At 35.6% G+C, this 13,827-nt stretch overlaps 1 protein-coding gene across 1 annotated transcript in view; it reads right to left on the bottom strand.

Annotated features, from left to right (window-relative positions):
* LOC121431049 overlaps positions 1–13,827 on the bottom strand; it is a 54,531-nt gene that overhangs the window by 30,579 nt on the left and 10,125 nt on the right. The window contains exons 12-18 of the mRNA XM_041628519.1: positions 11,618–11,681; positions 10,915–11,090; positions 9,322–9,492; positions 7,576–7,738; positions 4,521–5,777; positions 1,094–1,187; positions 142–221 (exon numbers count right to left, since the gene is read on the bottom strand). Coding sequence (XP_041484453.1) covers positions 142–221; positions 1,094–1,187; positions 4,521–5,777; positions 7,576–7,738; positions 9,322–9,492; positions 10,915–11,090; positions 11,618–11,681 — 2,005 coding nt within the window. The remainder of the gene's footprint in view (positions 1–141; positions 222–1,093; positions 1,188–4,520; positions 5,778–7,575; positions 7,739–9,321; positions 9,493–10,914; positions 11,091–11,617; positions 11,682–13,827) is intronic.

Here is a 13,827-nt window from a genome sequence, read left to right as displayed (position 1 = left end):
AGACTTTTTAGTGACATATTTGTGTATAAAAAGACAAGACCTTTCCATTCATATATAATTTGTCTATAATCATCACTATCGTGAATTTTCTTTGTGTGTATCCTTTAAATCTAAATCATCATCTCTACATGTATTACATACCAAGTTTGGGACCACTGCTGCCTTTACTCAATGTACTCTCTTCAGTAATATCGCTTAGCAAAGGACTTGGAAATCTACCACTGTAATATAAACACAAGCAGATCAACGTATAAATGTGACACATCAAAGGATCTTATGAATCCAATGTAAGAAGAGCTCGATTCCGCGACCTTGTTGCTTTGCAAGAAAAGGAATTGCTGACTGTACATTACATGTATACACATGATTCCATGGAAAGGTGACATTAAAAGATGCACTTTCTAATGGTAGATCCTAAAATTGGGGTCAAAACTTTGGTTCAAATGTCAAAATGATATCGGATATCAACAACTCAATTTTTGTTTAAACGGATATAGTAACTTTTAGAACTGAGCTCTTCATATGACTGTAGCATTTGTTTCAAATTTACTATTTTTTATTTCTAGGATCAATTATTATCAGAAAAAATAAAAGAAATGACAAATATCAAGATACTTGTGAAAACAAAAAATTAAAACTGTAATACTTGTGAAAACAAAATATTTCATTATTTTTGTATGAAATTATACCCCTCAGTTAATTTGCATTTTCATATTTTGTTCAGATTTTTAAAGTCAAATTGTGTTCTTAGCTATTAGAATTATTTAAATTTACATACATGATTATTGACTCGTTATATTTAAGTAGTGTATTCGCTGTTTATCTCTTTATTTGTACGTATAATAAATTTGTCATAATGGTGTTTTCACTTTCAGTTCCTTTGTTGTTCTTAATTTACTGAGATACATGTATCTTGTATTCTTTTTCCCCCTTCTTTCTCAGGGCTTTGAAACTTGTATAAAGCACGTTATAAATTTTGTATATTATTATTATTATCATTATTATTGCATTAGACACTAGGTTTGACTTTCATAATATTATTGTACTAATATGGATTGTAAAACAAACTCAAATCAGTTGTTATTAAGATCACCTTCTCCTGAAGAAATCACGTTTTGGCTGAGAGTTGGGGACAATCTGAGAAGAAACATGCCTCTCTTCTGGAGCTGAGCTTGGGATGCAGAATTCTGTACAATCAAGAAGAACAATTGAAAGGAATTGTCCAGGTTTTCTAACAGACAAACTATTTCACAAGTGCAATTAAAAGGTGGACATGGGAACTGCCCATCACCCATAGAGATATACTGCACGCAAAAAATAATTTTTGATTTTCTGGTACTAATTACTGGCTGAATCTACAACATTGGATACCAGTAAGCTTAACACTAATGAGACAGGGGAGCTAATTCAGCCCCCCCCCCTGACCATTTTTTATGATAAATCTGCCGCACTAAATTTTTTACCGAGCCACTGGCTGACTTTTTTTATTTTCAAGACTCGCTCAACTTTTGAGACCAAATATTTGACCCCTGGATACACGGTTCCGAAATTGCTCAAACACATGAATTTTTGTACAAATCCAAGGCAAATAGTGATTTTTAGCACAAATTCGTAAATGTATCATTTTTCCTTTGACTGATTAAACTCAATTACTTTTAATGTGTTTATGGTCATAATAAAGTTCCTAATGATTTCCATTGGTAGAAGAATAAAAACAAAAAGTAAAAAACATAGAAATACATAAGAAATTTACAAAACAATAAAATACATACGAAAATAATTGTGATATTGATTTTCTTTTTGGCTACATTTGATCATGGGTAACACACATCGTAATCTCGCGAACAACAGCCAAGATCATAACGGGGGCTGAATCAGCCCCCTCAGCCCCCCCCCCCCCCACCTTCTTAGGTGTCAGAATAGCCCAGTCCATTTCGAGTTAAACATTGCAACAAATAGATATTTTCCAGGGCTCTTTTGAGCATTTCGGGGGCAATATTGCCCCAGGCCCCAATATTTGCATGGTACTAGTATGTCTCTTTAGGATAATAATAAGCAGTTCTTGTATAGCGCAAATCACAAATATGAATGTCTCTATGCGCTTCCAAAGGACTTGGATATTATTAACTCAGATGTAGCTTAGCAGCCGTAATTACTAAGATTACAGCGCACACAACTTTTTCTTGCCAAAGGAAATTACGCCATGGCTGGGATTCGAACCCATGACCCTGTTTCAAAGTCCGGAGACTAATCCACTGGGCCACAACGCTTCACAATTTTGCACTTTCTTTTTATCATGACTGCTGGTATTCATTAATGGAACATGATTTGATACATAAAAATGCACAGAACAAAATGATAATTCCATTAAGGTACATTGTTCCATTCTTTATGAAATGTAATTCATTTACGTGAAGATAATCATAATGCTTTAGTATCGTAAGTTGGGAATGCAAGGAAATTACTATCTAAACATTTTATAATGAAATATTCTCATTTCATTTCAATAAAAATTTTACATTCTAGTTCACTTTTAAGCTCAAATTATATCTATATTTGAGTTGTTTTCAGAATGAGTTTTAAATTTTGCAAATTTGAGGAGTGAATAAAGAATAGTTTAAAACTTCCTAAAAGTTTTATGTATTCAATGAGAACTGGTCATTGATTTACAAATGTGATGAAGCATGCCTGGTTATTACTCCTCTTTGCGTGCTGAATACAATGAGCCCTTGGTTCAAAATATATCTCAGGCTAGGGCTTATGGGAAGTATGTATAAAATTAAATCATGTTACATGGGTTGAATGCAATTTAAAATATTGCAACATGGAGTAATAGGGTAGCAGATATTAAGTTACTTTGATACTTCAAAATATTTAGCTAATTTACCAGATTTTCCATTTCTTCCTCCAGTAAAAAAATGTACATTTCTATGACGCACCAATAGACATGTACACTCATTTATAAAACTACAAATCCGCCCGTCTTAAAAATAGTTACGATTGATCCCATCACTCGTAACTCTACGGAAATCCATTATTGTCATAATTTTTTCAACAGGAAATTTGCAACTGTCCTTTGTAAACAAACGGGTACACACCAAATTGTAAAGAAAACAATGAGTTTTTGAATATACATCATACCCAGAAAACATTTTAAACCAACATGCATTAAAGATGTGGGCGTTGCTGGCTTTCCATAGTTAACATTGATCAGATCAATTGCAACACTTTGTAAGGTAGGGCCCCGATATTTTTGCCAAACATACAAGACAGGCCAAGAAAAAATGAAATTTTTTGGAACTTCAATCAATAAGTATTAAATTTCCGACGACATTCCAGAATTTGTAACAAATACAAACCCTGCGTATGCATCAGGGAAAAATTACACGGGGTTCGGCCGTGATCGACAGAACCCTGGAAAATAAAAAAAAGCACCTGAAAATCTCCAATCGTTGGAATGTAAAGCTTATCCAATGTTGAAGAATTAAGCAGGTTTTCAAAAGTACATGTAGCCTCCTATTTTTTTTTATTTACCTAGTATATGCTCAATAACCATAAAATGTCTGAGACACTAGACCTACATGTATGAAAGGGTATCTCAATCGTTAACTTACAATAGTCAATCTTTTTATTTAAGAGATCAAATTGCTTTTTGTAGCTCATAATCTCACCACAAATGGCCATAAAGAATTGATAGACATTAAATAATAATATGACATGCAAACGTATCTGTTTTTTGTTCTTCGGCAGCGCAAAGGGTCTCTTGTGACAAATGATGTTTGGGTACATTTAATTTCAAAGATTTATTCACTCTACCAAAGAACTCACCCCATTCCTACAATATACATAATTCGAGAAAACACTGTCATTCAGTGAGGTTCTTTTTCTTTTATTTGTTTAATTGTTGATATGACTGCATATACGTTTATAATCGTGTCTGTGCAGTTTTATGTATAATTGTTCTGTACGACACTGTCATTTTAAACAAGACTAGCAGAAAGAGCAAGATTCGTTCGCCAATTTTCCTGGCCCTGTTTTTCATACCATTATCAACATAAACATCTTTGCTTTCAGGGTTCAAAAGTCAATCACATTGTACAGGCATAGTTACCCTAATGGCAAATATACCTTAATTGTTTGTAGTTTTGTGATGGGATGATATACATGTAAAATAGAGTGAACTAACAATGTTAACCCTGAATACATTAGCAGCCTGCATGTACTTCTAGATGTACCTTTTACATGCCTCTTTTGATAAGCAATGCACAACTGGTATTATCATTCATAAAGATGAAAGTTGGAATATTATCATCATCATTACTACATGTATAATCATTACTATTAATATTATGTCTAAACCAGACAAATAATATTTAGAATGGCCACATTCATTCAGAAAAGAATTTTGTTTCAATGATCTGAAAACAAGTTGTTTGGACTTGAATTCAACCATTTGACTGGAAGTTTGAATTCTTGATAAAGACTTATTATCCCTTATCAATAAAGAATTACCAACCAACCTGCATTTTCTGCAGCTAAAGCTTGAGCAGCTGCCTTTCTGTCAATCTGTGGAAGGCGAGATGTCTGACGCTCCTGCTCTTCTTGTGGGTCAGGGTTGTACATCGGGTTACAAGTGGTCATCCCATCTCCTTTGAGGTCATTGACTCCACGGATTTGTTTTCCCTTCACTGTTGTCTTTGGCACCACAAAATCCTGCGAGAGGTTGTCTTCCTCATGTATCATGAGCGGTTCTGAGATGCCATTTATGATCTTTTTGGAAGCCCACTTTCCTTTTGTCTGCGTTTCATTTGTTTCCTTTTCTGACTTTCTGCTGGATCTTCCTGTATCCTGAAGGTCTTTTCGTTCCTCTTGTTTCTTCCTTTTTTTGGTTTGACCTCCTTTACTCTTTGGAGCTGCACCCTCAGATTCTTCCATCTCTCTAACTGCAGATTTCTTATTACTTACTTTGGGAGCTTTCTTTCCCTTACCCCTGGTCTTGCCCCCAGTGTTCTTTTCCTCGCTCTCAGAACTGTCCATCAAGAAGGATGTCTCTGAATACAGCGTAAACTTCTTCCCTCCTCTGGACTTACTTCCAGTTTGTAATGGCTGAGGCATATCACTGGCAGTGTCCCCATCTTTAGCCTGACTAGATCTAGAGCTACGTGTCGTCCTCTTCGAGCCGTCACGCGCTGGATTGGTAGCAGCTTTTCTACCTTTCTTTCTCCCGGTAGTTTTCTGTGTTCCTTGGCTTCCTTCACTCTCCTGACTGATCAAGCTCTGAGACTGGGTATCTGGGATTTCAGTGACATTTTGGGACAGCTCATTTGGAGCAGATTGAACTGCCACTACCTGATCTGCTTTGCCTTTCTTTGACCGACCCTTCTTTACATTGTATTTTCCTGCATCATTAACTGTTGTCTGTTTGGCTGACTTTTTAGCTGAGCTAATCTCAACCTGATCACCCTTTCCCTTAGTTGCCTTCTTTTGCACTGCAACTTCTTGCTCAACTACATCACAATCAGAGCTGGCACTTTCCAGATGGTTGGCCACCAGTCTAGGGGTTTTCCGTTCTGTCTCTTCTTGAGAGACCATAGGTGATTGGCAGACAATGGTGTTCCTTGTCACGGATACCTTGGCAGGTGTTCTTGATTGGGGTTTAGGGTGATCGCTGTCCGTCCCTGAGGTACTGGGTTTGTCTGCAACTGTTACTTGAAGTGGGGTCTTCACCTTCTTAGTACTCCCATGAAGTCCAGTTGGAGTCTTCGGCTGTACAAAACCTGTTGGTGATTTAATCATATAATACAAATATACAATAATAACAAAAAATATACAAATTCTTAATAGCAAAATGGTTTGAACATGTAAAGATAATAACTAATGCTACTTTATTATATCATCCTGTATGATGACTACCATTTTATTATCAAATTCATAATTCATATTATTTCACACTGTTACTCTCCTCTATAGAGCCAAGCTAGTCATGCAAAGTTCAAACAGAGGAATTAGAGACCAGGTTATTTTCTTGATAGTAATAAATAATGCCCTCTAGATTTTTTTCTTCTTGCTCCTACTATGCTGAAAAATTACTACTGATTCTTCATTCAATGACAGATGAATTCATAAAGTTTAATTGATATTTAATAACCCTCCAAAGATTATTTTAGGGTTCCAAACTATTCATGAACCCTATTTCTACGATTGTGCTGGTAGATCATGTATGAATGATTTGTTTAAGGGACACTCAGTTGACATATTTTAAGAGGGTCATATGAAGAACAGCATACAGCAAGAATGAAAGTTCATCTCCCAGGTCCAAAGGGAAAGGTTCCTCGATTTTTGCTCCACAGGCAAAAGATTGTTTTTTTTATTCTTGAGGGCTACATGTACTTTCCACAATTGGCTACCTAAATCTGTAACATATAAGCTTTAACGCTGTACTGAATGGAGATTTTCCAGGGCTCTTTTGTTATTGTCTAGGGCTTTTCTGAGTATTTCAGGGGCTAGATAACCCCCAGCCCCCACAAGTAATTCTTTCCCTGTTGCCTTCGCAACAATTCTCCTATCAAAAATCTGCAACCAAACATCAAATCTAACCTCCAGGGGAGCGTTTCATGAAAGGACTTGTCGGACGTTTTATCCGACAAGTACCACTTTATCCGACAGTTACCATAGTAACAGTACCTCTCAGCCAATCAGAATCAAGGAAAGATGTCAGATCTGACAACTTCTCGGATGAAAATATTGATGAAATGCTCCCCAGAACTAAATAACACCTAATCCTTCTATTACAATCATAACTCTAACCATATGCCTTCTATCACCCCATTTATATCTGCTAAAAATATGGAACGCCTTCAGTTGGTACCACAGGTCGCTCCAGACGAGTTGTTAGATCTAAACGGTCTCGGCACAAAGCAGTGATGGTGGAGAGAAATGGGTACAGGGAGGAGAGAGTGGAGATTGTGATGGTGGCAAAGAGAGATATATAAGGGTAGGGAGAAAGAGGAATAGGAGAGAAAGAAAGAAGTGGGGATTGTGAGAGATGGCAAAGAGAGAGATATAAGGGTGGGGGAGAAAGGGGGAAGGAAAGAATAGGAGAGCAGGAGAGAGTGAGATATAGGCATTGCAGCATACAATCAATCTTACAATTGAGCATAACGTAATTGGCAAAAAAAGTACAAAACATTCAAATCATACGTAAATATTGATCATATTTCTATATGTTACACCCCCTGGTGAGGTGAAAAAAGAGCATAAGGGACAATAAGGGGGGGGAGAGTGAGGGACAAGATGAATGGATAGAAAGGCAGAAAGAAAAGAAGTGACCAGGGGGAAGGAGGTTCAAAAATATCAAGTTTGACTTAGAGTCGCACTTAAATTTCAGATGAATGTGGTATATAACGCATCACCACATTAGTCAGATAATGCTCGCAGGACACGCGCTACTGCGTATCCCTCAATCCGATTCAGCATCAGCATATGTAAGTAAGACATTATAAATTCATACTAACTCTTTGTAATACACCTCCCTGGAAATGAGAGGTAAAAAGGGAATAGGAAAGGAATCCGTACCTTGATTTGTTTGTTTGCCCTGACAATCCACACTTCCAGAGGAAGACACACTGGATGATGCTGCTGAATAAAGAGATGTCCTGGTGGGTGTGATCATAGGAACAAGTGGTATCGATATCTTCCGTCTGACTGGAGTCGCTTTAGCCTCATCGGCATCCATGACCTGAAAAAGAACATTTCAGTATTTTTAAAGTTGAAAATCAGTATTTCGGTGAGGAAATCAGTATTTTCAAAAAATACCATAGGACAACACATAAAGCTGAAACTTTAGAAATCAATATTTTACATTAAACTACCAGTATTTTTCTTACTTTGCAATACTATAAACACTGAAAATCAGTACTACTTGGCAGCTCTGCCTCATTGGCATGCATGTCCTGAAAAATTTACCCCAGTCAAATCAATTAAAGACCGTAAAAATATACTCAACTTGGTAGAAATTTTATTTATATTAAAATAGAAAAAGATAAACATGTTTGGCTTTATACTAAAAATTGTGTTTACTTTAAATAGGCAATTATTCAACATTTCAACTGAAGGGGGGCTGGACTTTTATCAAGTTCACCTTGTAACAAACAGCATACATGTTTGTTTTCTATAATGTGAATGTGAGAATGCCCCATGTTTTTGACACTCTATGGACTCAGATTCTCAAATTTGATTAGTGTGTTTGATTGCACATAATTATCATGCAGTCCAGTCTAAAATCAGACCCAAGGTCAATTAAACATGAGCTTTATGAATGTGATCAGGGCTCTGATCACATTCCCTTTTTAATACCTCATATCTTTCATTTATCATTCATATCTTGAAAAGGTAGAAGGATGTGGTATTTGTACCAATATGGCCTACAGTCATCCAAGATGCCCCATTGGAGTGATAAACTACAGATTACCCATTATTGAAATCTGGCTTGTGTACTTTGTGCACAAAATGTATATACTTTTTCCAATCCCAAGGGAACTTTCAACCAAGAGATTCAAAGTGCAAATGCCAGACATACATACAGCTTTTGCCTTCTAATGACCATATATACCATTTAATACCTTATTGGATAGTGGCAAAGTGTAAATTGACCATAAGGATGTAGGTGCTGCTCTAAGATTAGAATACGCAATATTCCGACTGCAAGACAAAAGTCAGGACTAGTACCCCCTATTAATCCTTCAATGAACAGGCCTTCACCCTTTGAACCATGAATTAATTGGGACGATCGTGACCCTCACCCTGAATTATTTGCAGAAATTGGTAAAATGGAGGAATACATGACATTTGAAATAAATAATCTCCTATTCTCATTTTCCGAGCCCCAGCAATGTCAGCGGCACCTTACTCCAATGGTACCCGGCCTGACCCGGCTGATGTTGTTCAGCTTCCTGTACGAACATTTTTTTGTCTCAAAATCACTGCTTTGACAGAAGTAAATTACGTAATTTTTACAGGTCACCTGATATCTAAAACGTTTGCTTTGCAAATCACATGAGCTGAAGCCGATATTCCAGCTTTTTGGGTATATGCTTGTTCATGGAGAAGCCAGTATTATGGCTTTTGGGGTTTAATGGGTTAAATTTTGATATTTTTAGGACAGGACCACTTTTCTATACGATAAATTTTCATAATACTACACAAATGAGAAAACTTTAATATGGCATCAAGGGCTATGACCTTGGAGAGCTTTGGATTGAGTTAATTCAGACTTTAGACTGAATAAATGCTTCCCTGTGATTACAATCTATTATTTCTTACCCCAGAAGTTCCAACATGCTTCCCAGAATGCAACTCTTGATGAGCTCCAACATCAATGTATCCGTCGTTGAACGACTGCGGCATGTTACTCAGCCCCCAGCTCGTGTTCCTCGCCCGATTCACCAACACATTGATTTTACTCACTGAACTTCTACGAGATGATGATGGTGTCTGTAAAGAGCAAACAGTATCAATTGCAATTAATGCACCGATTAAAGCAAATAAAAATCTACATCATTTTTCCCCACTGCAAAAAGCTCAAATTCAGTTCTAGCAAACATTTTTACAACATACCATTTATTTCTATTATCCTCTGGGGTATTCTGATTGCACATCCTTTTCTTATTACTTTTTTCATATCATATAGCCTAACACTTTGGCAAATTCCCTATTTAGAAATACACTGTAGGATTTAAACAAAACTGTTGACAAATAGGTAAACCACTTCAAAGATAGTCAACAAGCTTATACAAATGCGAACCATCTTGTATGAAGGGTTTTGTTTACAAAATAGTGCTAAGTGATATATTTGGATCTGTAGACTTAATCAAAGTTTCACTGGAGTGTTAATATTAAAGTATTATATAAGTTCAAGTGATATAAAGTTTATTGACAATAATTTCATCTTCGTCCAATCAATAATGATTGTAGCTCTATAATTAAAGATTACACATCTATATAGACCAGTATTAACAATCCCTGTATGGTTAGATGACAAAGCCAATGAAGAAATATAGCTTTTTGAACTAATGTTGGCACTTGATTTATGATTTACTTGGAAACGAACTTGACACCGTCTTGAACTTCAAAGATGATGGAAAATCAAGTGGGTCAGAGTTTTATTGCAATGAACATTTGCCATCATTACTTTTTATTATAAAGAAGCGACAGATTAAACTGCCACTCAAATACAGACTAGGCCTGGGGAAATTATCTGAATACTGAAGTGATCTTAATAGCTCTATTGAAAGCAGAATACCACTTTTCCAACTATTTAATTTGGTGACTAATTGATAGTGACTTTGAAATTCAAATAATACCCCATGGTAAGAAGTGGTATTCTATGGTGAAGAAGTAAGATTACCTTAAAAGACAGAAACAACATGACAACATGACAATGAAGTGCAAGTACCATACATGCATAGTCAACTCAATGAAGATGATGTGTTTTAAAATAAAGAATTAAAAGATTGGCTTTGAAAACAGATCTTTGCATAAATTACACAAATGTGATTTTAAAAATATAATCAACAAAAGTGCAAAAGGTAATTGTTTTTTCTTTCCATACACAATGAGGCTTGTTTTCAAGAAGTCTTGTATTATTCAAGTACCTTTCCATAACTATTATCTAATTCATGACCTATTAAAGGGAGAAATACCAAAACATGGACTATCAAACAAAAGAGAGATTTGATAGGTCTGAGCCCAGATCCCGGTTACACAAAGCATAGCTCTCAATCATAGGGTTGATGTTTATGCTTCATTACAATTATCATAATGTGAAAAAGGCATGCAAATTTGATGTTTGATCGATTGTCTAGCTCTGTGAAACAGGCCTCAGTAGTAATAATCAGTCACAAAGAGTATGATTACCTCAATTGGAGCAGCATTCTTGTCTGATCCTAAAGACAAAACCAGAGCATCAGCCAGGTCTGTTCTCTGATTAAATATGATGGTAGCTGTACGGCTGTCATTGCCACAGAAAGCAAGGATAGAAGAAGCTGGATCCTTTAGGGTGACGATAAGGTTAATGAAACCTTTTTCATCCTCTGCAGGTGCAAAGCATTGTCATAGATACTATGCTAAGTTTCATTGCATGACAAGATTATCGCATCCCAGATAAAGAAACTGGATTCTGTTCATTCAATTTTCAAAGGGTCATTCAAAGAAGAGCAAAAATAAGAAATTCCCTAGAGATGTTTTATATAAATTTAGCAACCTGAAAATCATACAAAATATCATTGAGACTCTATCAACCTTATATCCAAGTTTCATGTTATTTCACAACTTAACCTTATAATAAGATTTTGATTGATGGGACCATTGCTGGCAATGTAGACGAGACAAAAACAGCCCACTAAATGACACTAATTTTGATATATCTATTTTGAAAAGCAAAATCCATGACAAATAACATATTGTACCGGAAAACTTAATCTGCCAATGAGCCAATTGAGCCATATGAAGGTAGAGTCTATTATAGTGAATGTGTTTCATTCTAAAAATCAAAACATGTTCGTAGGGGCTCAAATGAAATCTCTATCGGTAAATTCAAATCTAGCTCCGAGGGACTTACCATTTACGAGGTATTCCTGAACCTTTTCTTTGGAGAAAGTCACCGTTTCCCACAAACCACCCTCCTACAATACACATAAACACAGAGGCCCAAATTCACAAAGGTGAATTTGAAAACCCACGGTTGAGTCCATGGTTTATGCAGATTTCCTGTATAAATTACGCTTATTTTACTGCGTATATCAAAAAAATGTCCAATGCTGATGCACGGTTTTGTCACAGAGCACCAAATTGACGCCTGTTGCCGTGGTTATCCACGCTATTTTATTCATGAGTCCACTGTTTGAGATTCATGAATAAAATTGCTTATCTTTAATACCATGGTAACAGGAGTCAATTTGGCGCACTGTGACAAAAGCGTACATCAGCACTGGGCATTTTTTTACACGCACCCCATACACGCTAAGCGTAATTTATACAGGAAATCTAAATAAAGAATGAACTGAACCGTGGGCTTTCAAAACCACCTTTGTGAATTCGGGCCAGACGGTTTTTAAGTCATCAGTTACAACAATTGAAATTGCATACATGACACTTGAAAGTTTTAAATAGACAACATGCAAGCATGGAAATTGGGTTTAAACCCAATCTTCGATCATGCCTACAGATAGAGAAACATCAAACAGCGTATTTCAATCATGTTGTAAACAACATAGAAAAACACAGATGGTTGATTATCTGCTAAGACATGTGGGGGTACAGGCTTTGCTCACGCTGGCCCTGTTCACTAGAATGACCTTCCCATGGTTATCCATGACTGCACTTCCATTGACATGTTTAAATGCTACCTTAAGATGCGTCTGTTCAATGCTTCCTATTCTTAATTGTTCCTTAATTTATTTATTTGTACTGTTCTCTCTCTCTCTCTTTCTTTCACTGAGCCTTGGGCACTCTGCCGAGTGGATATGGCACATTATAAATCACATTTTTTTATCACCATTATTGAATATCACGCCATTAACACTAACAAAAATAACATGCATGATATAATGATATTCTGTTTCAGACAACATGCAACTGTGGAAAACTCATTCTTTGATCCTGAATACAGAATGACATAAACCAGAATGTATAATTCAAGTTGAAAAAATAAGAAATAACCCTTCAAAATAAATTAGTTTTATTTTCAGCCATTATATGTATCTCATGAAAACAATCGTGATCATAATGATGAATCTAGTCAATAGAACAGCAAAAACAATTCAAGCATCATAAAAAGAATTTAAGGGCAAGTCCAAGAAAAGGTCACCCTAGAAGGCAAAATTTCATCTTTAATTTAAGAAGTTATCTTTGGTGGGGTAAGAAAGCCCAAATGTTGAATTTTAAAATTTCATTAAGAAAAATTTGATAATACGCATATTTATGCTAATTTTGGGCACCTAATTTGCATAATTGGTAAAATGGGCGTTACGTGTGGGACAATTATAAAAACTCCTAGAAAATAAAAACAAAACTTGTGAGATTTTAGTCATAGGTGGGACATGGACCCCCTAGCATCTGTTACTTCTGGGGAAAAAAGTGGTGTCATCTAATTAATTATGCAAATTAGGTCTTGTCCAAGGATGGAATGTCCCATACGTAACATTTTGAGGATGTTTTTTAAGTTATATCTCATAATACATTACTTGTATTGTTGCATCTCTGGGAAGTTCTAATTTGTAAAGAATGAAAATGTTATAACCAAAAAAGTTTTTAAAATAGAGTTTACAATCGTTACGTATGGGACGACATGTTACGTATGGGACATTTACACACAATGTCAATGGGGAGATTTGTGCACAAAGTGAATGGAGAAAAAACAAATTACAAGAGTGCTCTAAAAAGTGATTATTTACATTTTCTTTAGTTTTTAAAGACTGATTTGTTATGAATACTGATTAATGAAAACAATTGAAGCAAAAAAATTGTGAAAATGGGAAAATATGAAAAAAATAAAAAACAATAGAAATACATAAGAAATTCATGAAACCATGAAAAACAAGAAAAAAAAATTTAAATGGCTAATTTCCTTTTCAGTCATATCAGATATGTCTCAATAGAACATTTTAAAAGACAGAAACTCTTTTATTATTTCCATATTTTAAATTATTTCAATTTTTTTAATAATGGGGAAAATTCTGTACGTTCTCTGTGGGGACAAAATGTCCCATACGTAACACGTCATTAATTTGTTTAATTAGAGTCTGTAATTAGAGGGACTTGGCTTATGAC

This window comes from Lytechinus variegatus, chromosome 17 (genome assembly GCF_018143015.1).
Source record: "Lytechinus variegatus isolate NC3 chromosome 17, Lvar_3.0, whole genome shotgun sequence".
NCBI classification, from domain to species: Eukaryota; Metazoa; Echinodermata; class Echinoidea; order Temnopleuroida; family Toxopneustidae; genus Lytechinus; species Lytechinus variegatus.
Note: the sequence above shows the minus strand (reverse complement) of the source record. Positions and strands in the feature narration are given on the sequence as shown.